Source organism: Pongo pygmaeus, chromosome 1 (genome assembly GCF_028885625.2).
Source record: "Pongo pygmaeus isolate AG05252 chromosome 1, NHGRI_mPonPyg2-v2.0_pri, whole genome shotgun sequence".
NCBI lineage: Eukaryota > Metazoa > Chordata > Mammalia > Primates > Hominidae > Pongo > Pongo pygmaeus.
Window position 1 is genome coordinate 13,682,840 of NC_072373.2, and position 26,856 is coordinate 13,709,695.

A 26,856-nucleotide genomic window follows, 5' to 3' on the forward strand; every position below is an offset into this window, starting at 1 on the left:
GGCCGGAGTGCAGTGGCGCGACCTCGGCTCACTGCAATCTCTGCCTCCTGGGTTCAAGTGATTCTCCTGCCTCCAAGCGATTCTCCTGCCTCAGCCTCCCGAGTAGCTGGAATTACAAGCCTGTGCCACCATGCCTGGCCAATTTTTGTATTTCTAGTAGAGACAGGGTTTCACCATGTTGTCCAGGCTAGCCTTGAACTCCTGACCTCAAGTTATCCTCCCATCTTGGCCTCTCAAAGTGCTGAGATTAGGTACTTGTTTATTTTTAAAATTTTTGAAAAATGCTGACAAGTATAAAGAGGATAATTGGAATGATCTATAACCACTACGTTTTGATGTTTTTCCATCTATATTTGTTTTACGTTTATTAAACTGAGGCCATAATGTACATTTGTTGCTTTTTTTATAACCTGATTTATCACTGAGCAGTATATTGTGATCTTATAACAAGACCAGGAAATATTCTCCTAAAATGTCATTTTTAATATCTATTTTCCCCTTGATGTACAATAATTTATTTAACCGGTCTCCCATCCTTAGACATTTCAGTTATTTCCAATGGTGAGTCTTTTTTTATTTTTCCTTTTTTCTTTTTTTTTTTTTTTTTGAGACGGAGTCTCACTCTGTCATCCAGGCTGGAGTGCAGTGTCTCGGCTCACTGCAACCTCTGCCTCCCGGGTTCAAGTGGTTCTCCTGCCTCAGCCTCCCAAGTAGCTGGGATTATGGGCTCATGCCACCACGCTCAGCTAATTTTTTGTATTTTTAGTAGAGACAGGGTTTCACTGTGTTACCCAGGATGGTCTCGATCTCCTCACCTTGTGATCCACCCGCCTCGGCCTCCCAAAGTGTTGGGATTACAGGCGCGAGCCACTGCCCTCAGCCGTGAGTCCTATTTTTTCTTTTTTAATCGTACTTTAAGTTCTAGGGTACATGTGCACAACGTGCAGGTTTGTGACATATGTATACATGTGCCATGTTGGTGTGCTGCACCCATTAACTTGTCATTTACATTAGGTATATCTCCTAATGCTATCCCTCCCCCATCCCCCAACCCCACAACAGGCCCCGGTGTTTGATGTTCCCCATCCTGTGTCCATGTGTTCTCATTGTTCAGTTCCCGCCTATGAGTGAGAACATGCGGTGTTTGGTTTTCTGTCCTTGCGATAGTTTGCTCAAAATGATGGTTTCCAGCTTCATCCATGTCCCTACAAAGGACATGAACTCATCCTTTTTTATGGCTGCATAGTATTCCATGGTGTATATGTGCCACATTTTCTTAATCCAGTCTATCATTGATGGACATTTGGGTTGGATCCAAGTCTTTGCTATTGTGAATAGTGCCACGGTAAACATACGTGTGCATGTGTTGTGAGTCCTACTTTTAAGGAAGCACTGCAGCAAGCACACTGGTAGATAAAATTTTCATGTCTGATTATTTCTTTAAGATAAATTCCTAGGGACTGAAAATCTCTTGGCCAAAAGAGAAATATATACTGTCAGGCACTACATAAAAAATGTTTTAGTCAATGACAGACTGCATATATGACAGTGGTCCCATAAGATTCTAGTAGTGTATATTTTTTGACCCAGCACGGTGGCTCACGCCTGTAATCCCAGCACTTTGGGAGGCCGAGGTGGGCAGATCACTTGAGGTCAGGAGTTCAAGACCAGCCTGGGCAACATGGCGAAACCCTGTCTCTACTAAATGTACAAAAATTAGCTGGGCATGGTGGTGCACCTGTAGTCCCAGCTTCTCAGGGGGCTGAAGCATGAGAATTGCTTGAACCCAGGAGGCAGAGGTTGCAGTGAGCTGAGAACATACCACTGCACTCCAGCCTGGGCGACAGAGCTAGACTCTGTTTCCAAAAAAAAAAAAAAAAAAAAAAAAAAGCCGAGCACAGTGGCTCATGCCTGTAATCCCAGCACTTTGGGAGGTCAAGGCAGGTGGATCACCTGAGGTCAGGAGTTCAAGACCAGCCTGGCCAAGATGGTGAAACCCCATCTCTACTAAGAATACAAAAATTAGCCAGGCGCGGTGGCAAGCGCCTGTAATCCCAGCTGAGATTACAGGAGGCTGAGGCAAGAGAATAGCTTGAACCCAGGAGGCAGAGGTTACAGTGAGCTGAGATGATGCCACTCCAGTCTGGACAACGGAGCGAGACTCCATCTCAAAAAAAAAAAGAAAGAAAAAAAAAGATATTCTAGTACTGTATTTTTACCATACCTTTTCTATGTTTAGATATTTAGATACACAGATACTTATCATTGTGTAACAGTTGCCTACAGTATTCAGTACGGTCACATTCCTGTAATCCCAGCACTTTGGGAGGCCAAGGCAGGAGGATCACTTGAGCTCAGGAGTTTGAGACCAGGCTGGGAAACATGGTGAGACCCTGTCTCTACTAAAAATTCAAAAAAGTAAGCTGGATGTGGTGCACACCTGTAGACCCAGCTACTTGGGAGGCTGAGGCAGGAGGATCACTTGAGCCCAGGACTTGAGGCTGCAGTGAGCCCTGATCATGCCACTGCACTCCAGCCTGGATGAGAGAGTGAGACCCTGTCTCAAAATAATTAATTAATTAACATTTAAAAAGTTTGTAGTCTAGGAGCAATAGGCTATACCCTGTAATCTATAGGCTATACCCTATTGTGTAATAGGATAGACCATCTAGGTTTGTGAAAGTACACTCTGTGATGTTCTTACAGTGATGAAATCATCTAACAAGGCATTTCTCAGAACATATCCCCGTCAATAAGCGACACATGACTGTACACACAAGAAAGTGTTTGAGTCAATATCAAATTTCCCTATAGAAAGGGATACCAATTTATATTTTTATCAGTAATGTGTGTCTGTTTTCCCACATTCTCCCCCAAAACACCATTCATTATGCCTTGCCAATTTAACAGATAATAATAGTAGCCAACATTTACTGAGTGCTTAATATGTGTTGTTCTGAACAAGTCACATTAAATTCATTCAATTCTCATAGCAGTCCAATGAAGTGGGTACTCCATTACATAAAGGAGGAAACTGAGGTCTATAAAGATTCATTAACTTGCCTAAAATTTAGCAGCTGAAAAGTGGTGAGAGCCCAGGAATAGGAAACCAGGGAGTGTGTCTCCAGAGCCTTCGCTCTCAACCTTTATGTCATACCATCTCTTGATTGCTGACGCCTCATTATTTTAACATATATTTCATTGACTGTTACTGGGGTTAAACTAATTTTGTATGTTAAATTCTTCTTTTGCTAATTGGCTATTCCTACCCTTTACCCAATTTTCTATTGTAGTATTGTAGAATATTTTAAAGCCAGCACAGTGACTCACACCTGTAATTCCAGCACTTTGGGAGGCCAAGACAGGAGGTTTGCCTGAGCACAGGAGCTCGAAACCAGCCTAGGCAACATGGCAAAACCCTATCTCTTTTAAAAAAAAAAAAAAGTGTATATATATATATATATATATACACACACACACACACACACACACACACACACACATATATACACATATATATATACACATACATATATATATATGCACACACACACATATATGTATATATAAAATTAGCTGGGTGTGGTGGCATGTACCTAGCTAGAGGCTGATGTGGGAGGATCACCTAAACCTGGGAGGTTGAGGTTGCAGAGAGCCGAGATTGCACCAGTGCACACGAGCCTGGGTGACAGAGTGAGACCCTGTCTTTTAAAAATTTATTTAGACCGGGTGCAGTGCTCACGCCTGTAATCCCAGCACTTTGGGAGGCCGAGGGGGGCGGATCACCTGAGGTCAGGAGTTCGAGACCAGCCTGACCAACATAGTGAAACCCCGTCTCTACTAAAAATACAAAAATTAGCTGGGCATGATGGCAGGCACCTGCAATCCCAGCTACTCGGGAGGCTGAGGCAGGAGAATCACTTGAACCCGGGAGACAGAGGTTGCAATGAGCCAAGATCACACCATTGCACTCCAGCCTAAGTGACAGAGTGAAACTCCATCTCAAAAAAAAAAAAAGAAGAGATGAAACTAATGAGTTGGAAAGGGAGGTGGAAAAGCTAAGGAAAGAATTGGAGGGAGGTGGGAGCACCACTGGAAAGAGCAGAGAGTGTCACACATGCTGTGGAAAACCACAATGATGACCTGGAGACAGGCTTCAGAAAGGTGCACAGGAAACAAAAGAAACAGATGGAGTGTCAGACCGAAGCAATTAGAAGCTAATAGAAATCCAGACTGACAAGAGCATTCTCACATTTGTATGCGAATGTTCCCAGCAGGGAGAATAAATGGAACAGAAAATACTCTTAAGGATATAACATAAAACGGCTTCATTAAATAAAGAAATACCTGAATCTGCAGGTCCAAACTGCTTGCCATATTCCAGAAAAGAGTGTGAGAGAAATGATTGACACTGAGACACAAATACTGCTGAGGGTCTTAATCTCAAAAGGAAAGAGTGACCTCCCCATCAACAAATAAGTCGATAGCAAAAAGCAAAACAAAAACAATACTACTAATAAAGAGCCCATTAAGAATATAGGCAGAAGAGTCCAGGCGCAGTGGTTCACACCTGTAATCCCAGCACTTTGAGAGGCTGAGGTGGGCGGATCACCCGAGGTCAGGAGTTCAAGACCAGCCTGGCCAACATGGTGAAACCGTGTCTCTACTGAAAATACAAAAATTAGCTGGGCGTAGTGGCGGGCGCCTGTAATCCCAGCTACTTGGGAGGCTGAGGTGGGAGAATCGTTTGAACCTGGGAGGTGTTCAAACACTGCTTCAGTAAACAAGGAAGGAGGTCATGAGGAATCTAGTGAGCCAAGATTGTGCCATTGCACTCCAGCCTGGGCAACAAGAGCAAAACTCCATCTTAAAAAAAAAAAAAAAAAAAGAATATAGGCAGAAGAAGCAGTCAGTTAGGACAAATACCCCTAACTTTGATTACATTCTTTTTTTTTTTCTTTTTTTTTTTTTTTTTGAGACAGGGTCTCGCTCTGTCACCCAGGCTGGAGTGCAGTGTCGTGATCTTGGCTCACTGCAGCCTCTGCTTCCCTGGCTTGAGCAATCCTCCCACTTCAGCCTCCCAAGTAGCTGGGACTAGGTTTTGCCATGTTGCCCAGGCTGGTCTCTAACTCCTGAGCTCAAACAATCCACTCGCCTTGGCCTCCCAGAGTGCTAGGATTACAGGCGTGAGCTACCACACCCAGCCTGGGTATATTCTTAATATGTGTTAGGTGCTTGAATTTTCACACCAGCCCTGAGATGTTGGTGCTATCAGTACCCCATTTCACAGAAAAAAAACAGGCCCAGGCCAGGTGCAGTGGCTCACACCTATTGTCCCAGCACTTTGGGAAGCCAAGGCAGGAGGATCAGAAGAGGTCAGAAGTTTAAGACCAGCCTGGCCAACATGGTGAAACTCCATTTCTACTAAAAATACAAAAATTAGCCGGGCGTGGTGGCGAGCACCTGTAGTCCCAGCTACTTGGGTGGCTGAGGCAGGAGAATTGCTTGAACCTAGGAGGAGAAGGTTTCCGTGAGCCAGGATCACGCCACTGCACTCCAGCCTGGACAACAGAGCAAGACTGCATCTTAAAAAAGAGAAAAGAAAAAAAGAAAAGAAAAGAAGAAAAGAGAAGAAAAAAAGAAAAGAAAAGAGGTCCAGAGTTGTCATTTGATGAAGGAAGGATATAAACCCAGAACCTTGGGTAGTACCATTACACTACAGTGCCTCACCCACAAAGGAGGAAAATATCAGTCTGGACAACACTTCCCCACAGTTCTGAAGATGTCAGCCCAAGGAGAAACAGCATCTACAATGAATTCTCTACCCAACCAAGTGGCCATTTATGTCCATGGCAACATAGATATATTCTCAATTATGCAGAAGTTTAAATGTAATGCAAATGTGTGCTGCTTTTCTTTAGCAAACTTATTTCATTTTATTCCATTGAATTTCACTAAAGGAGATACAGATGTGCATAATTATGTTAATTTACACATGATAATATACATTAAGACCATAAGAAAGCTTCTGAGAAAACGCCTGCTCAGTCAAAAGGTCCTCCTGAGCAGGGGCTGAGGGTCTTGCACATGGCTGGATCCACACACAATCTGAGTCATAGGAGGCACTGAAGGCATTGAAGGCACTGAAGGATAGGCTCGATGTACTTGGAACAGCTCAATCACCTGTTTTGATGCAGGGCCTGTTGCAGGTGTGATGACTAGAGCTGGGATCATGAGTGCTAAAGGAATCTGTCAAGGCAGTCATAGGTTTAAAAAAAAAAAAAAAGCAGATTTATTAGAAGGAAAGTATGTTGCAAGGAAGCAACTGGCAGCACAGCAGAAAATGGACTATCTTCAAAAAGGCAGGGGCTGGAAGCAAGCTTTATAGGGTCATGCTGGAGAGGGTTTATGCAGTTACAGTCCTGCTGCTGGGGCTACGTGCAGAGTGAGGGAACAGGATGTTGTGCAAGGGGCTGTTTGTGGTTAGCCGTCTCTCAGAACAATTGTTTTCCCCAACCTGGGACCCCTTCCTCATTGTTGCTTACTTATTAGGATTCCACAGGGCCCAAATCAATATTATAGAAATGGGATCAGGTGAGACAATCCATGTATCACCTATGAATAGACTCAAAAGAATTGGAAGTAGGGTCTTGAAGAGAGATCTGTACATCCATATTAATAGCAGCTTATTCACAATAGCCAAGGCGTAGAAGCTACCTAAATTATCAACAGATAAATGGATAAACAAAATATAGTGTATACTTAAAACAGAATATTATTCAGCCTTAAACAGGAAGGAAATTCAGACACGTGCGACAACATGAATGAACCTTGAGGACACTATGCTAAGAGAAATAAGCCAGGCACAAAAAGACAAAATATTGTATTCCACCTATATGAGGTACCTAGAGGAGTCAAATTCATAGAAACAGACAGGAGAATGGTGGTCTCCAGAGGCTGGGGGAAGGAGAGAATGGAGAATTGTTTAATGGATGCAGAGTTTCAGTTTTGCAAGTTCTGGAGACGGGTGGTACTGATAGTGGCACAAGAATGTGAAAATACTTAATACTACTGAACTATATACTTAAAAATAGTTAAGACGATGCATTTTATGTCATGTATGTTTTATAGAAATACACATATATGTGTATATATGTACACATATATTTGTATAAACATATAGTCCTATAATTAAACATTTTTTTATGCTGGGTGCAGTGGCTGACATCTGTAATCCCGGCACTTTGGGAGGCCAAGATGGGAGGATTGCTTGAGCTCAGGAGTTTGAGACCAGTCTGGGAAACATAGCGAGACCACATCTCTACCAAATTTTTTTTTTTTAATTAGCTGGACATGGTGGTATGTGCCTACTCAGGATGCTGAGGTGGGAGGATCACTTGAGCCCAGAAGATAGAAGCTGCTTTGAGTTATGATCTCACCACTGCACTCCAGCCAGGGCAACAGAGCAAGACTTTATTTCAATAATAATAATAATAATAATAATACTTTAAAAAAAAACACTTTCAAGACAAAGTTATCTCCAAATCCAGCTTCCATCACTATAGAGCATTCAGAAGCAACAAGTCTTAGTGCTGTTGGACCTGCTGTGCTAGAGGGCTTCATGTCCATCAGATGAATATTAGCATTCCCTCTGAGTCTGTATGAGCCTGGGCTTGATGCATCCTTCATAGCACTTGTCAAGGCACCACTCACACCCAGATCTTCAGCACTGGTAGCATCCCCATTCTCATTAGATAGCACTGCCATTTTCCTCAGTCTCTCCTATGTTTTAGAACAGCAGTCCCCAACCTTTTTGGCACTAGGAACTGGTTTCATGGGAGACAGTTTTTCCACAGGCAGTGGGGGACGGTTTGGGGATGATTCTAGCATTACATTTATTGGGCACTTTATTGCTATTATTATTACATACTTACTATAATGTAGAATCAGTGGAAGCCCTAAGCTTGTTTTCCTGCAACTAGACAGGACAGGTGTTGGGAGACAGTGACAGATCATCAGGCATTAGATTCTCATAAGGAGCATATGCAAGCTAGATTCCTTGCAGGCACAGTAGACAATAGGGTTCACTCTCCTTTGCGAATCTAAGGCCTCCGCTGATCTGACAGGAGGCAGAGCTCAGGCGGTAATGCTTGCTCGCTCACTCGCCACTCACCTCCTGCTGTGCAGCCCGTTTCCTAACAGGCCATGGACTGGTACTGGTCCCTGGCAGGGGATTGGGGACCCCTGTTTAGAGCACTGTTGAAAGACAGAACACTCATGATTTCACTCACCATGAAGACATCAGTGTGAGTCACCACTCTCCAAAGGTGATCTGCCTCCAAAATCTATCGCTGGGATCCAAATGCTCTCTGGGTCAATATTCAGTCCTAGAATTCTGCTCAATTCTTTATCAGTGTGATACAGTCAGATTCTCAATTCTCACTCTTAATAGCCTTCAGATTTGGGTATCAGACAACTTTCTTACTCCATTGACTGAAGGTACCAAATGGTAAAAGGGACCTCTGTTCCTCTGTGTCAGCTCATGGAATGCACAAACATCAGTAGCTGTCCCCATAAAGAACACTAGGTCACCTGTAAGGCTGATGTCGAACTCCATAGGAACGACTGGGCAGTCTACTGCCTCGTATTTCAAAACTTCCACCCTGAGAGGCTGTCAAACCTAAGCAAACCTAAGTAGGCACATACCACCATGTCCAGCTAATTAAAAAAAAAAAAATTAGTAGAGATGGGGATCTCGCTATGTTTGCCGGACTGGTCTCAAACTCCTAAGCTGAAGCAATTCTCTCACCTTGGGAGCCTGACGAGGAGCTTGCACCAGCCCATTGTGGTTGTTCTTTATTCCCAGGACCTTTGGGGTTCTTCTAGTCACTGCCACATTGTGTTTTGTTGTTGTTGTTGCTTGTTTGTTTGTTTTTTGAAACAGAGTCTCACTCTGTCACAAGCCCAGGCTGGAGTGCAGTGGCACGATCTTGGCTCACTGCAACCTCCTCCTCCCGGGTTCAAGTGATTCTCCTGCATCAGCCTCCTGAGTAGTTGGGATTACAGGCACCAGTCACCACCGTGCCCGGCTAATTTTTGTATTTTTAGTAGAGATGGGGTTTTACCATGTTGGCCAGGCTGGTTTCCAACTCCTGACCTCAGGTGATCCGCCCACCTCGGCCTCCCAAAGTGTCGGGATTACAGGCATGCCACTGCGCCGGGCCAACTGCCACACTGTTTCTTTAGCCTCTGACTTACTCAAAGATGACCTTCCTGTTCAGGATTCTTGCCAGCGCCATGGCCCGAGTGGTCTCCTGCCTCCTCTGGACTCTGCACATACATGTGTGTAACATGGGATCCAGCCAGCTGACTGAATCAAAATAACTTCCACACGCGGATGGCGTGGTAGGAAAGAAGTTGCAGGGTTATTCAATCCTGCAATGTAAACTTAGAATTAAGAATAACTGGCTGGGCGCGGTGGCTCACGCCTGTAATCCCAGCACTTTGGGAGGCCGAGGTGGACGGATCACAGGTCAAGAGATCAAGACCATCTTGGCCAACATGGTGAAACCCTATCTCTACTAAAAATACTCTCTACTAAAAATAAGCCGGGTGTGGTGGCGCATGCCTGCGGTCCCAGCTACTTGGGGGACTGAGGCAGGAGAATCGCTTGAACCCAGGAGGCAGAGGTTGCAGTGAGCTGAGATTGTGCCACTGCACTCCAGCTTGGGCGACAGAGCGAGACTCTGTCTAAAAAAAAAATAATAACTATGATGACCACTCTTAAAAAATGTAATTTTTATCATTCTTCTCAGAAATCTATATGATGTAAAAATAAATATTTGTTAATAGTAGACCATGACAATCCTAGAAAATACTTACATTAAAATAGGGGAGGGAGAAGAGAGGAGAGTATAAATATGGCAACCTGTCAGTCCAAGGGTCTTTATTACAAATAACAGAAGCTTACCCTGGCTGAGTAAATACAACAGGAATTTAGTTAGTTGGTTAGTTTCAACTTTAATTTTAGTTTCAAGGGGTACATGTGCAAGTTTGTTATGTGGGTAAATTGGGTGTCAGTAGGGTTTGGTGTACCAGTGATTTCATCCCCCAGGTAGTCAGCATAGTACCCAATAGGTAGTTTTTCAGCCGTTACCTTCCTCCGCTCATTACCCTTCAAGTAGTGTGTCTCTCATTCCTGGTGTCTCTTGTTCCCATCTTTGTGACCATGTCTACTCAATGTTTAGCTCCCAATTATAAATGAGAACATGTGGTATTTGGTTTTCTTTTCCTGCATTAATTCAACTAGGATAATGGCCACCAGCTGTATTCATATTGCTGCAAAGGACACAATTTCATTCATTTTTACAGCTGCATCGTATTTCATGGTGTATCTATACTACATTTTCTTATCCAGTCCACTGTTGATAAGCATCTACGTTGATTATAAAAGGAATTTACTAAAGGGAATTTGAGTAGCTTATAAAATTGCCGGAAAGTCTAGAGAAGTGGGCTTAAGATTCATCTTCTGGGAACAGCACTCAAAACCACACTGCAGAACAGTCTCAGGAGGGAACTGCTGCAATCACCACCCAGGACTACATGCTACAGTTTGTACCGCTGTCACTCTGAGCCAGGAACTCAACCTTCTAGCCAGGGCCACTGCCACCAGAACAAAAGCTCCTAATGTCTTTCCCCTCAGATCATTCATCAAAGTCTGGCACATGTGTGTCAGATAGATAGAAACAAAGTCACGTGTGCCAAGTTGCAAGAGATTCTGGGAAGGTGAATATTTAACATTTTCAGATCTATTAAGAGAAATAATTGTTTCCCCACACGAGGACTCATAAAGTAGATAATTCCTCCAACCAGAGAAGGGGTTCAGTTGCTGGAGGAAAACATGCATGATAACTGCCCAGTATAGCCAATTTCCTCATATTTCACAGATGTGAATCAATCAATATAACTTCATTTCTGAAACTGATTAACATTATAAACATATTAAGACTATAAAGATAAAACACGCTTTTTTTCTTTTTTTTTTTTTCTGAGACAGAGTTTCACTCTGTCGCCCAGGCTGGAATGCAGTGGGGCGATTTCTGCTCACTGCAACCTCTGCCTCCGTGATTCAAGCAATCCCAAGTAGCTGGGACTACAGGTGTGCACCACTATGCCTGGCTAATTTTTGTAATTTTAGTAGAGATGGGGTTTCACTATGTTGGCCAGGCTGGTCTCAAACTCCTGACCTCAAGTGATCCGCCCACCTCGGCCTCCCAAAGTGCTGGGATTACAGGTGTGAGCCATCGTGCCCAGCCTACACTTCTTAATTACTGGAGGACAAGAAATAAAGACCATGGAACATAAACAGAAAACAAAAGAGAATGTAAAAGTTTCAAAAGACAAAATAAGACAGCAGAAACAATACCAAATATATCTATCTTAATAATAAGTGTTAAGTGGGAAAACTAGTTTAGATTATCAGATTTAACCTTTAAAAAGAATATATTTTGCATTAGACATAGACCTAAAATAAAGTGACTCAGGTTGAATGTAAGAAGATGGGCAAAAATATACCAGATATATTCAATATGCACAAGATCTGTATGAGGAAAACTACAAAACTCTGAGAAAAAAAATCAAACATCTAAATAAATGGAGAGATAGTCCATGTTCATGGATAAGAAGACTCAATATAGTTAAAATAGTAGTTTTTCCCAACTTGATCTATAGATTCAATGTGATCCCAATCAGAATCCCAGCACATTTTCTTCCTTTTTTTTGAGACAGAGTCTTGCTCTTTTGCCTAGGCTGGAGTGCAGTGGTGCCATCTTGGCTCTCTGCAACCTCTGCCTCCCAGATTCAAGCAACTCTCCTGCCTCAACCTCCTGAGTAGTTGGGATTACAGGCCCACCATGCCCAGCAGCTAATTTTTGTATTTTTAGTAGAGATGGGGTTTCACCATATTGGCCAGGCTGGTTTTGAACTCCTGACCTCAAGTGATCCACCTGCCTCGACCTCCCAAAGTGCTGGGATTACAGGCATGAGCCACTGCGCTCTGCCCCCAAAATCCCAGCAAATTTTATCTTGTGGATATTGACAAAATGATTTTAAAGTTTATATGGAAAGCCAAAAGACCCAGAATAGCCTATAAAATACTGAAGGAGAAGAACAAGGTTAGAGAACCGACACTACCTGACTGAAAGACTTACTATACAACTACAGTAATTAAGACAATATGGTATTGGTGAAAGAGTAGACGTGTAGGTCAGTGGAACAGAATAGAGAGCCCCAAAATAGACCCATGTAAATATAGCCAGCTGATCTTTGACAAAGGTGCAAAGCCAATACCATGAAGCAAAGATAGTCTTTTCAACAAATACCATAAGAACAAGTGAACATCCACATGCAGAAAATGAATCTAGACACAGACCTTTTACATTTTATAAAAATTAACTCAAAATAAATTATAGACATAAATATAAAAGAGAACACTACAGAACTTCTAGAAGATGACATAGGAAATGTAAGTGACCTTGGGTTTGGCAATGAGTTTTTAGATACAACAGCAAAAGCACAATCCATGAAAGAAAAAGTAGCCAAGCTAGACTACAGTAAAATTTAAGACTTCAGTGAAAAGCACCGTTAAGGGAATGAACACAAGCCACACGCTGGGAGAAAATATTTGCCAAACATATACCTGATAAAATACTTGTATCCAAAATATATAAAGGGCTGAGTGCAGTGGCTCTCACCTGTAATTCCAGCACATTGGGAGGCTGAGGCAGGCAGATCACCTGAGGTCAGGAGTTCGAAACCAGCCTGGCCAATATGGTGAAACCCCATCTCTACTAAAAATACAAAAATTAGCTAGGTACGGTGATGGGCGCCTGTAATCCCAGCTACTCAGGAGGCTGAGGCAGGAGATCACTTGAACCCCAGAGCAAGACTCGTATAGAAAAAAAAAAAAAAAAATATATATATATATATATATATATATATATATACAGAGAGAGAGAGAGAGAGCGCGCAAGAGAGAGAGAGAACCCTTAAAACACAACAATGAGAAAACAACCAACCACATTAAAAAATGGGCAAAATGGCCGGGCGCGGTGGCTCACACCTGTAATCCCAGCACTTTGGGAGGCCGAGGTGGGCAGATCATGAAGTCTAGAGATCGAGACCATGCTGGCTAACATGGTGAAACCCCATCTCTACTAAAAATAAAAAAAATTAGCCGGGTGTGGTGGCGGGCGCCTGTAGTCCCAGCTACTCGGGAGGCTGAGGCAGGAGAATGGTGTGAACCCATGAGATGGAGCTTTCAGTGAGCCGAGATCGCACCACTGCACTCCAGCCTGGTGACAGAGCGAGACTCTGTCTCAAAAGAAAAAAGAAAAGGGCAAAATTTCTGATCAGACACATCACCAAAGATGACATACAAATGGAAAATAAGCATATGAAAACATGTTCAACATCGTATGTCGTTAGAGAATTACAAATTAAAACAGTAAGATACCACTACACACCTATTAGAATGGCTAAAATCCAAAAATCTGGCCATATTGAGGAAAGGTTATTAGGATGAGCAATTCTAGAACTGGGATCAGATAAAAGGGGAAAATGCTTCGGATTAAATGAAAGAGTAGAACATGAGTAGTAGAAGAAGAAAATGAAAGTTGCACTTAGAAAAGAAAAGGATCTATTCATGGGGATGATCTGGTCAGGGCCATTGTGGGCATCCAATGCCCTAATAATTTCTGAGAAACTTCCTCGTGTCTGTTTCTTAAATATCTTCTCCGTCCTACTAGAAAGTAGCCAAATGAATAATGGATTAATAACTCCGTGTGCTTATGTTTCAGTTGGTTTGTACTGCTATAACAGAATACCACAGACTGAGTAATTTATGATGTACAGAAATTTATTAACTCATAGTTCTGGGGGCTGGGAAGGGGCTACCTCTGGTGAGGGGCTACTTGTGGTGTCACCCCACGGCAGATGGCGGAAGGGCAAGGAGAGAGGAAGAGAGAGAAAAAAGGGGCCAAACCCATCCTTTTATAAGGAGCCCATTCCCATGATAACAGCATTAATCCATTCATGAGAACAGAGCCCTCATCACCTAATAACTTCTCATTAGGCCTCACCTCCTAGCGTGGTCGCATTGTTTCCAGAACATGCTTTTGGGAGACAGCACTTTCAAACCACAGCAATACATGATGGCATCCATTTAGCCACAAACCAGTAGGTGTTGCCATTCTCGTTTATAGGAGGCAAAGCTGAGTGCCTGGGGTGTCCATCTTATCCAGGATGGCAAACTTACAAAATGATGGAATTATGGATTTCTTTTTGGAAATTTGGGAAATATCAAAACTGAGAGATAGTCAGTCAGATGGGACAAACACTGACCTGTTGAAAGGGCTTGGTTAAGTCAAGGTCCAGGGTGGATCTAGGTCAATCATATTCTAAACAAGTGAGGGCTTTGATATTCCTGTGCTGAAGGCCATGTCAGAACAACTCTTACTTAAGTTAATTTGGTGATATTACAACTCTCTTTCAAGCATCTTAAATTTAGCTCCCCATGTGCAATCAACTTTTGATGTGGAAAAAAAAAGCCTATGCTGAAAGTAGTTAACAGTGGCTAGTCCACTGTTACGGACATTTGACTTAAGGATTCAGAGACGGACTCTGTTGAATTATTCTTTTATTCACACATATCGCCCACCCTCCTCTCTCTGGTTTCCACCTTCAGGTATAACCTAACCCACTCTCAGCTTGATGTTGCCTGTGGCCTACGATCCACCCACTGGGCAGAAGCCTGTCCCCATACAGGCCATCCACCAACAAGTAAGAATTGCCCACACTGACCAGGAATAGTACGAAGTAGTTACTGGGATCCACTGAAAGCCATAATATGAAAGTATCTAGAGATTGCCCTTAGGAACTGGTGTGTGGGTCTCAAATACTTCCCAATGTTAGGAGAAAAAAAAAAAAAAGCAAAAGAGTTCACTCTTCAGTGCTTGCTGAGAATTTAGAGGTGAGGTATATACCTGTAATGTCCCGAGGATGCCACTGAGGATAAGCAGTATATGATATCTTCTAGTGGAGTGTGCACCAAATTTCACCTTGTAAAAATATACCATTATAGACCTTGTAAAATATACCATTACACCATGCTGGCTGCAACCTGGCTGTGCCATTAACTGTAATCCTGCTTTGTTTTCTTGGAGTAGAAGGAGAAACAGGCAAAGCCAACCAAGATGCTTTTGATTCCCAGTAGTACTGTTAAATAGGCCAGGATTGCTTAGAAATAGGTGTGGGTCTGTCTACTTCAGATGCAAAGGATAAATGCAGTGGGTGTCACAGCCAGAATAATAATTATGTCATCTGTCTTGTCATGGAATGTGACTATAGTAATTGCAGCATTTTCTCCCATCATTGAAGCTTGTAATTATAGTGCAACTAACAGGATTATATGCTAACTTGGGCTGCTTTAATCACCTCTTTTACTCTGAAATGTGATGGTAAAATTCCACAGTTGTTCCCAAGCTACCGATTCTTTTCAACATCTGTTGTCTTGTAACTCTAACAGTTCAATACTAAGACGGGGAGGCACAGAGATGCTCCAGGCATTTCATCACAGCGAACTTGAGGGAAAGCCGAATTCAGGCTTGATGAGAAAGGATACACAGTAAAGGAATTTTCAATTTTCTACCAGAATAAGATTTTCTCTTTGAAAGCAAATTGTCTACTTTATGTTCCAAAGATGGCAGATGTTTAATGGGATCTGGCATTGTCTGCAACCCCTATTTGGTACGTGCTGAAGGAAACCCAACCATAAACATCAATCTAGGGCTGATTAAGAAAACTCTCCCTCTCAGCAGAAGGAGCAGGCTTAGGTTAATTAATACCTGGATAGTGGCTATTGGTTGGGACGCCATCTTTCGTGCGTCAGGCTCATTAAGACGGTCATTACCTATATTTATCTTTTCAGATCACATTAACGATAAACTTCAGGGGTTATCCAAGATACTTTGGTTATACAGGTTATATAGGACTCTGGACACTATGTGAAAAGAGGAGGTGATGAAGGTGGAAAACTCCCTTGACTATTTTGCTGTAAGATGACTTATGCTGTATTAGACGCAGCTGTGTGTAAGTGGGCCATTCTTCACAGTGTTACGTTTCAGTAATTCTGAGTGCACCTAGGAAATTAATGTTGCATGGAACCAACCCAGATCCACACATTCGGGCTTAAACTGAGCACTTCTTGATTGGCAGTAATACTGGCTTCATTGTGTGGGCATTCCTGTTGTATGGGTGCACAGACGCTACTCAGCAAGCCAGAGGAGTGGTTATAACTCAGCAAACACAACTGTGATCTTAAAGCAACAAAAAGAGGCAATCTAAGAACAACTCGTTTTCTTGCAAGAAAAATTGTGGCATCAAGTACAGTATCACCTTTGGGAGGTGAAAGAAAAATTCCTAGATGAGACCTGCTTAGACCTGGCAAGGCCAGACCATTAATAGCATAATTGTTAGGGTGTTGCAGACACTAGGCTGTAAGGGAAGAAGTTACTCTGCTATGGAGTGGAACATGGGCCCAACCTGACCTCTCCTCGACTGAGCTGTCCCCCAAAGCCCCAACATTTTTTGAGCCCACTCCTTTAATGCTTGGTCATGATGTACAGGATGTACTGGTTGATAGTGCAGCTTCCCCAGTGAGGCGCCCCCTTGAGGTTGCTCCCAGAGAATTAAAAGAGTCGAACTGGCCCATGATGGATGTTGATAACCACCTGGACAGGTAAACTGATCAAGGGGAAGAAAGCTATCGTGACAGTTTAGCCAGCCAACTTCTGACCAGCTGGATTGTTGTGTGTAGACAGAAGGGGATTGGCGGGTCACAGCCTAGAGGAAGGGGTGTCTTGGAGACCACAGTGGCCGTGTCCATCCCGTACTTCTCAGGGCTGGGAGAAAGGGAGTGAGTCCCAGCTGAGGACACCTCCTGTCTCTAGGTTAAATGAAATGACCTAAGACACTCTAGGTGGGAGACTCTCCTTCTTCTGGTCCTGTGAGCTCCCAGGTAGTTGAATCACAAGGATCTCTCCTCTTGTGCCCTGGATGGGCAGGTGAGAACGTTCCAGGCCACTTGAGAATTACGGGTCTCATTGTCAATTAACAAAGCAGCTGCTGTAGTATAGCAGCTGAGTATGGATTCTATATACAGTGTAGATTATAGATTCTGTATTGAGTGTAGATTCTGTGTAGTATAAAAGGGGTTCCCAACCCCCGGGGCCATGGACCAGTACCAGTCTGTGGCCTGTTAGGAACCGGGCCGCACAGCAGGAAGTGAGCAGCGGGTGAGCAAGCGAAGCTTCATCTGTATTTACAGGTTCTCCCCATTGGTTGCATTACCACTTGAGCTCTGCCTCCTGTCAGATCAGCAGTGGCATTAGATTCTTACAGGAGCACAAACCCAACTGTGAACTGCGCGTGTGAGGGATCTAGGCTGCAAGCTCCTTATGAGAATCCTGTGTCTGATTATGTGTCACTGTCTACCATCACCTCCAAATGGGACCATCTAGTTGCAGAAAAACAAGCTCAGGGCTCCCATTGATTCTGCATTATGGTGAATTGTATATAATTATTTCATTATGTATTACAATGTAATAGTAATAGAAATAAAGTGTACAATAAATCTAATGCACTTGAATCATCCTGAAACCATCTCACCACCCCCAGTTCGTGGAAAAACTGTCTTCCACTAAACCACTCCCTCATGCCAAAACGGTTGGGGATGGCTGTAGTACAGTAGAGCTTAGCTTCAAATTCTGGCTGTCTCTTTTTTTTTTTTTTTTTTTTGAGATGGAGTCTCACTGTGTCGCCAGGCTGGAGTGCAGTGGCGCGATCTCGGCTCACTGCAACCTCTGACTCCCTGGTTCAAGCGATTCTCCTGCCTCAGCCTCCCGAGTAGCTGGGATTATAGGCATGGGCCACCACACCCAGCTAAATTTTGTATTTTTAGTAGAGAGGGGGTTTCACCATGTTGGCCAGGATGATCTTGAGCTCCTGATCTTGTGATCTGCCTGCCTCGGCCTCCCAAAGTGCTGGGATTACAGTCGTGAGCCACCGTGCCTGGCCCTGGTTTCCTCTCTTAATAGATGGGTGACCTTCTTAACCTTTGTGCCTCAGTTTCCTCATCTGTCAAGTGGCTTTAAGAATAGTACTTATCATGTATACTTGAAAATTGCTTGCCAGACTCAGAGGCTCATGCCTGTAATCCCAGCACTTTGAGAGGCCGAGGCAGGCAGATCACCTGAGGTCAGGAGTTTGAGACCAGCCTGGCCAACATGGAGAAACCCCATCTCTACCAAAAATTAAAAAATTAGCCAGGCATGGTGGCAGGAGCCTGTAATCCCAGCTACCAGAAGGCTGAGGCAGGAAAACTGTTTGAAACCAGGAGGCGGAGGTTACAGTGAGCTGAGATCGCCCTACTGCATTCCAGTCTGGATGACAGAGTGAGACTCCATCTCAAAAGAAAAAAGAAAATTGCTGAAAGAGTAAATTTTATGTTTTTAACCACAAAAAAAAGTATGTGAGGTAATGGATATGTCAGTTAGCTTGATGTAGCCGTTCTATAATGTATATACATATCAAAACATCATGTTGTACACCATAAATATATTCCATTTTTATTTGTCAATTATAAATAAAGAATTGTACTTTTTTTTTTTTAGAGACAGGGTCTTGCTCTGCCACCCAGGCTGGTGTGCGGTGGTGCGATCACAGCTCACTGCAGCCTTGAACTCCCAGACTCAAGCGATGTCCCTGCCTCAGCCTCTCAAGTAGCTGGGACTGCAGGTGTGCACCATCATGCCTGGCTAATATTTTCATTTTGTGGTAGTCTTGTTATGTTGCCCGGCTAGGATCGTACTTATCAGAAGAATTAAATGACATAGTACATCTGATGCACGTAGCACAGTACTGGCACCTGAGAAGCACTCAGTAAATGTAAATGTTAGCTTCTATTTGTATTATGGTTTTATCCAGCTGCCTCCTGAGCTTGTTTAATATGGGTCAGCCACAAGAGATGATCTATTCTGAGTGTGCCAGGAAATCGTGTTTGTGGGCCCAGAAGTCCAGTGATTGCCCTCTGAAGAAAGGGGCCAGATTCACCAAGGTGTCCACTACTGTGTGGGACTGGACAGGTTGTCAGATGCCTCCTGGCCTCTCATCATGGATCCACAGTGGCGTGCAAGTGTTCTTTTGTGACATTTCATCACACATGGATTATTATAGTGACTTCATCATGTTTGAGATCACAGTGAGATCTTCTAGAGGGCAAAACTCCTGCCTTGTTCTTTCCCTTGCATCCTCTGAATTAGCTAAAGGGTAGATAGTAAATACTTCTTTCCTGAATGACATAACGAGGATTGTAGAGAATTCAGATGAAACTAGAGCATGTCCAAAAAAAATGAAGTAGATGGGAAAAGTGAAAACTAGAAAACTGGAGAGGGTATGATAGTCAGACAAGACATTCTTTTTTTTTTTTTTTTTTTTTTTTTTTTTGAGATGAAGTTTCACTCTTGTTGCCGAGACTGGAATGGCACAATCTCAGCTCATTGCAACTTCCAACTCCCGGGTTCAAGCGATTCTCCTGCCTCAGCCTTCTGAGTAGCTGGGATTACAGGCACCCGCCACCATGCCCGGCTAATTTTTTGTATTTTTTGTAGAGACGGGGTTTCACCATGTTGGCCAGGCTGGTCTTGAACTGGTGACCTCAGGCAATCCACCCGCCTTGGCCTCCCAAAGTGCTGGGATTACAGGTGTGAGCCACTGCATCCAGCCGAGCCATTCTTAAACGGAACTCCCAGAAGAGCTCACTGGAGTCAGGGGCCTAGACTTAGCAAACCCAAGAGAACAGTGGCTCCTAGAAGAGGAATGTGGTTGTTCCAACACTGCAGCCCTTGTGTGTGCTGCCCAGGCAGCAGTGAAGACCACCGCCCAGGGGTTGCCAGAGGGGCCACTGGATGAATTTAGTGGCTGTCCTAACATGGTGGCCATGAGGGAGACCCCAGACCTCAGCAGCTTCTGCATCTCTGGGCATGGTGAGAAGCCAGGAGTGGAAACTAAGGAGGTCATCACTCCAGCAGTTGGAGAGGGCACTCGGCTTTCCTTAGAAGGTGGCAGCAAGGGAGGGCTCAATCTCCCAAGCCCAACGGCTTTGAGTTGCAGCACTCACCATGTGATTCCATTCTCTTGTGTGTCCATCGCAGCCCTATGGGCCTCAGAGTCCGTTTCCCTAAGCCTGTGCTCTAGCTCCTTGTGATGGCTTCACAGGCCCCCCACAGGCTCAGTTTTCCCCTGGGCCTCACCCATCTGGGAAGTTCCTATATGGGCGTCCTGTAAACCACTGCAAACTTCAAACACTCCTATTCAACTCAACATACACGTTTTTAGGATCTTAAATACCGACCGTGCTATTAAAGGTAGAATCATAGACTTTTTAGAGTAAATTGGGACCTTAGAGCTCTCCAACACTCCTGAATTTTACAAATGAGGGAAGTGAAGTTCAGAAAGGTTGAGCTACTTACCCAAGGTCACACAGCTAGCTTAGGGGCGGGGGTGGAACTAGAAGCCTGATGTTCACAGGAACTCATTTTTCCATGCCACATTCTTAACAAATGTAGGCTTTGTCAGGATTTAGATTGACTCCTCTGCTAAACTTCAAGTTGATTTATTTGAGTGATGTGTTTAGTTGATTCATTGTATATCTCTGCTGGAATTATTTCTAGCCATTGCTAAAGCGGTTAGGTCTGAAAATCAGAAGAATCTCTGTAAAATGTTGAAAGATGAGCCAATTTTTAAAACCCAGAAGGGAATGTATATGGCCTGTGTGTAGCTGGAGGCTTCTAAACATTTTTTTCTTCATCTGTGGAACACTTTTATCATTCTGGGGAAGATTTAGACATTGAATGTACTAAAAGGATTTCATTTGACTGCTATGTATTTACCCCTGCCTGTAATCCTCTAATAAACACTCGCAGGCAGAACAGCCTAATTGGCAGGATGAGTTAATGCACAGGCCATTTATTTGCCAAGCGCATGACACAGACCATGAACAAAATAAGCTAGTAACTGCCTCTCCCTCTTAGCAAATGCTTGTCTGCACCCCGCCCTCTCCCAACCTGCTCTTCCTCTGGGCTTGAGCTTGGGGACAGTTTGATGCACAACTGCCATGCGCCAGCAAGCTTCAGATAAGCCTGGAAAGAAATGAAAGGGAAAGAACTTTCTGGTCAGGAGCACCTCTCTCCGCAGGGGAGTGGCCACCCCAAGTTAAAACATGTGTGCTGGCTGGGCACCGTGGCTCACACCTGTAATCCCAGCACTTTGGGAAGCCGAGGTGGGCAGATCACCTGAGGTCGGGAGTTTGAGACCAGCCTGACCGACATAGTGAAACCCCATCTCTACTAAAAATATAAAAATTAGCTGGGCATGGTGGGTGCCTGTAATCTCAGCTACTTGGGAGACTGAGGCAGAAGCATCACTTGAACCCGGGAGATGGAGGTTGCAGTGAGCGGAGATCACGCCACCGCACTCTAGCCTGGGCAACAGAGCGAGACTCTGCCTCAAAAAATAAATAAATAAAAGTGAAAAATAAATAAAAACGTGTGCTTATAAAACATAGCTAAATACAAGTTCTGTTGAGGAAGATGAAGTGTCTCTCTGTGTTGGTCACAAGAGTGGATTGCAATAAAACAACTAATAATGAAAATAAATATGATCACACTGGCTTGGCCAGGGGCTGCCTTCTGCTTTATTCTTCCAGAACCGGTTTAGCAAATCACTGTGAGACTACTGTCCTGGAGCCTCCACTCCTCACCTACTCGAGCATATAACAAGGCTGTCTGGGCCTCCTGCCGGCCCTCAGTCCTGTCTCCATTCTGACCTGCCACGCGAGGGCATTCTCCCCTTCTTGGAGGCACGCTTCGAACCAGTCTCCTAGGTTTGCACAAACCCTCCCTCCAGCCTGGGCATGACCTTGTCGTAGGCTGTGCACACAATACAGCCTACCTTAGGGCTTGTCCCCGCTGTACGTGGACACCTCTTCCCTGGACTCACTCTGCAAAGGGGCCTTTAACTGAGCGCCTGTGCTCTGTGCCCTCACAGGTCTCCCAGGCAGCTGCGGACCTCCTGGCCTACTGTGAAGCTCACGTGCGGGAAGACCCTCTCATCATTCCAGTGCCTGCGTCAGAAAACCCCTTTCGCGAGAAGAAGTTCTTTTGTACCATTCTCTAACTCCATGTGTGATGAAAACACCTCCTTTTCTGACCTTCAGAGTCCCCTGTAGAGACCATGCATGCTCTAAGCCTTAGGGAGTGAGACCAACACCCATCCCTGCCCAGCCAACAGTGGCTGGGGCTTGTCTTATGTTTTCATCTGTTTTCTCCGTGGCATTCAATTTCATTTTTTTCCTTTTCATTTTCATGTTATTTTCATTATTGGCAAAGAAAATCAAAATTTTTATAGCCAAATAACAAATGTGCCATGTAAAAATAAGTCTGGACTTAAGAGTTTAAAATTTTTAAACATCAATTTCCAAGTTTATATCATATTAATACATTTCAGTGGATAATTTATTTAAAAAAAAACTATGCCTAAATATCCCTTATTTGCAATATTCAGTATCAAATTAGAGCATTTTGACCAACTGAAACATAGAACGTTTTCATCTCCTTTCCTGGAGAAAGCAGCTGCAGAGGTTCTGTATTTCCTGCATTTCCATCATCCTAGTAAAAAAACAACAACCCACAGGATTGGAATGGTTTTCTTTTGGTTTTTTTGTTGTTGTTGTTTTGAGACGGAGTCTCGCTCTGTCACCCAGGCTGGAGTGCAATGGCGTGACCTCAGCTCACTGCGACCTCCACCTCCTGGGTTCAAGCGATTCTCCTGCTCAGCCTCCTGAGTAGCTGGGATCATAGGCACGCACCACCACACCCAGCTAATTTTTTGTATTTTTAGTAAAGACGAGGTTTCACCATGTTGGTCAGGCTGGTCTCAAACTCCTGACCTTGTGATCTGCCCGTCTCAGCCTCCCAAAGCGCTGGGATTACAGGCGTGAGCCACCGCGCCCGGCTGTGGAATGGTTTTCTTAGCATATCCTCCCAGGGCCGCGGTGCCCTGGCTGTGGGCCGTGGTGGATGTCCCTTGTTTCAGTGGTCCTACAAAGGTAGATGTGGGCGGACACCGAAGTCAACTTGACTGTAAAAGTACCCCATGCCGTTGATGTGCTGTGGCAGACCTGTGGGTGTGGTCCCCCCTCCGAATGCCACCTCTTCCTGCTCCCTCCTCTTTTGGCTCCTACTCAGTAATTCCGTTGTGGGCTGCAGTAATATAAGGACCTGTTCTGGACACAGCACTGGGCCCGCTGGGGTTTTAGTAGGGCAGCCCCTTCCCTGCAGGAGTGAGGCATGGTGACAGCAGTCCCCTATGTGCCCCCCAGTCGTCTGAGCATTGGTGTGCATTAAGGTATTTAATCTTCCAACAATAAATACCATAAGTGCATGTCTGTTTTATTTTATTTATTCATCTTTTTGAGACAGAGTCTTGCTCTGTCGCCCAGGCTGGAATGCAATGGCATAATCTCAGCTCACTGCAACCTCCACTCCCAGGTTCAAGTGATCCTCATGTCTCAGCCTCCCTAGTAGCTGGGATGACAAGCACACGCCAACATGCCTGGCTCATTTTTGTATTTTTAGTAGAGACGGGGTTTCACCATGTCGGCCAGGCTCCTGGCCTCAAGTGATCTGCCCACCTTGACCTCCCAAAGTGCTGGGATTACAGGTGTGAGCCAGTGCACCCAGCCGTATGTCTGTTTTAGAGTGAGGGGAAACTGAGGCACAAAGCGTTTATGTAGTTTGCCCAAGGTTACACATGGTAAGCAGAAAAACTGGGATTTGAGGGCAGGCAGCCCGGCCCCAGAGTTCCCTTAGCCCCCCTGAACTGTGCTACCTTCCAGGTCTACCTGTTTGCAGGTAGGGAGACCCACAAGCTATCTTAACTGCACACCGTGAAGCAAACACCTTTGTTGCACCAACCCATGGTCCACACCTTTGTTGCAGCAACCCGTGGCACACTTCACTTCCCACATTCTCTAGGAGGAAGCCGTATTCTGGCAGTTGAAGGAAGGTGATTCATGGATGCCCCAAGGAAAGGCTAGACATCGATGAATTAGCTCTTGGATTGTCTAAGATCAACCTGAAGGCCCTACCTAAACCAAACTCATATGACCCCGATGAAAGAGGAGAATACACAGTGGGAGCAGAGCTCTTTGTGTAAGTTTGTTCTATTCTGTTTATTTGGAAACTGCCTCTCTCCCTAGTTCTGACAGAGACTTGCTGTGTGATAGAGAACAGGCCATTTGTGCCTGAAATGTTCTAACCTGCAAATTGGGTTTAATGGTAATTATCCTGCCTTTCTGTCTGGGAGGAAACAGAGATGCTACACGGATGAAAGCTCTGATTATCATTTAAAACAAATAAATGTACTAAATGCCATGGTATAATATAGGGAAGAGTGGATGACTTCAAAGAGACCATGGTTCTGTTGGATGTGTAAAATTGCCTGCAAAGAGGCAAATATAATTTCCAGATCAATTAATGACTTGCTGCCCTCGTAAATGGATTTAGGACATTTTTGTTCCTTGCTTCTTTTGTTAAAACTCATTCTTAGTTTCATTATCAGCTCACTAATAATACCAGTGTTGTGAAGATGCTCAAACTAGAGCAGAACTGTATGGTGGATGTGACGCTAAGACCTCAGATCCTTTGATAGTGCAGTTATGACCAGGATCTCTTTATTCTGCGGTTCACATCAACATCATTAACCCGAGGAAGCAAAGCACAAGTCATAAAGGCACATCTGAGAAGCCGAGAAAGCGGGGCAGTACAGAGAGCATCAAAATCAGGTCAAAAAAATGCTGCTTTCCTCTTCCACTAAACCTTCTCCTTGTTGTTTTTACATGTCCCGTCCCTCCAGATTCAGCTTCCCTTTTGTTCTCTCTCCTTTTCCTTTTCTTCCTCTCTTCCTTACTTTCCCCTGTGAAATGCTTTTCTGTCCTTTTACTGCACCTCTTCCAGACCTATGGCATTTGGGGATGGGTCACCTTTCCTAGGGTGATCCTGAATCCGGCTGCCTCTTCTTTTTTTTGTTTTTGTTTTTGAGACAGAGTCTTGCTCTGTTGTCCAGGCTGGAGTGCAGTAGTGCAATCTTGGCTCACTGCAACCTCCACTTCCTGGGTTCAAGCGATTCTTGTGCCTCAGCCTCACGAGGAGCTGGGATTGCAGGCATCCACCACCACACCCAGCTAATTTTTGTATTTTTAGTAGAGATGGAGTTTTGCCATGTTGGCCACGCTGCTCTCGAACCCCAGACCTCAAGTGATCCGCCTGCCTTGGCCTCCCAAAGTGCTGGGATTACAGGCGTGAGCCACCGCGCCTGGCCTAGTTCCCTCTTCTTAGATGCAGATTTCTGCACATGAGCTGTGAGATCCACAGACATGTCACTGAGCTCCCCTACTCTGTCAGTGGAAGATGAATGGAATAAAGCCTGCTTGCATTGTGGAGTGCAGCTGTGGGGACAGTTGTCATTTTTGTGTTTTCAGCTTAACTGTCCAGCATCTCCCCTCCCTTCCTATAGCAGGGACATCATGCCTTAGATATAAACTTAGTGGTATGCAGTATCCACTGTGGAAGCTGAAGAAGGGAGGTATGCCCTGTCTGTCAGGCACACCCCGCTTCCAGCCCCATACCAGTCGGGAAGTGGTCATTGACCTGGGGTGGACTACCTGGACCCTTCCTTGGGGCTATGAGCCTGGAGAATGTGACACAAATGAAGAGATACTGAGACTCATTTCAAGGAAGCCACTGTGGTCCGGGGTTGGTAGTCATCCAGCAAGGCAGGTGGGTAGGGCTGGCAGGCTGCAGGGATGGTGTGTCCACTGGTAGTAATGTCCAGGGATGGCAGAGTCCTGGGAATGTCATTTCTGCTCCACTCCTTGGACTCACTGAGCTGTCTCCGCCTCCACCTATCTTCCTACAGACCTCCCTTCTAGTTTTCTGTCAATTCTTTGAGCCAGCACACTCCATCCTGTACATTCTTTATTCTTTCATGAGATAGCCTGAGTTAGATGTAAATATATATGACCTAACAATTCCACCCCTAGGTGTATACCCAACAGAAATGTGTACATGTGTTCATCCAGAGACATGCTCTAAATCTTCACAAAAACACTCCCTATAATAACCCCGAACAGGAAAGCACCCAAATGCCCATGTTGGCTGGATAAGCACATTAGGGTATATTCACACGATGGAATCCCAGACTGCAATGGGAATGAGCTGCAACTCCACCCCCAACTTGGAGTGTATTCACCAACCCTAGTGTTGAACGAGATAAGGCAAAAACGCACCATAGGATTCCATTTATATAAAGTTTAAAACCCAGCAAAATTCATCCATGCGGTTGCAAGTAGAGATCAGTCCTAAGAAGACAGTAACCAGGAGGAGGCATGAGGTGGTGCTTCTGGGGTGTTCTGTTTCTTGACCTGGTTGCCGGTTACCTGGGTGCTTTCCATTTGTGAACATTCTTGGAGCTGTACACTTTTGATTTGGGCACTTTTCTGTGTGTATGTTATACTTCAATAAAAAGTTGGGCTTTGTGACTAGCAATCAAGAATCCTACTTTTTTTTGGCACTTTGCTCAAATTTTTACTCCTCTTTAGATATCGTTAACATTACATTAATGATAACTAACATCGCTAGTGGGGCATTTTAAGAGCATGCTTGACGTCATTTTAAAATACAA

At 44.3% G+C, this 26,856-nt stretch overlaps 1 protein-coding gene across 2 annotated transcripts in view; it reads left to right on the forward strand.

The window, feature by feature from the left end:
• GNG4 (G protein subunit gamma 4) overlaps positions 1 to 26,714 on the forward strand; it is a 104,802-nt gene extending 78,088 nt beyond the window's left edge. For both annotated transcript variants that reach the window (XM_054454884.2, XM_054454892.2), the window contains one exon: positions 22,162 to 26,714. In XM_054454884.2, the coding sequence (XP_054310859.1) occupies positions 22,162 to 22,290 (129 nt within the window). In that variant the 3' untranslated portion in view covers positions 22,291 to 26,714. The remainder of the gene's footprint in view (positions 1 to 22,161) is intronic.
• The last annotated feature ends 142 nt before the right edge of the window (positions 26,715 to 26,856 follow it).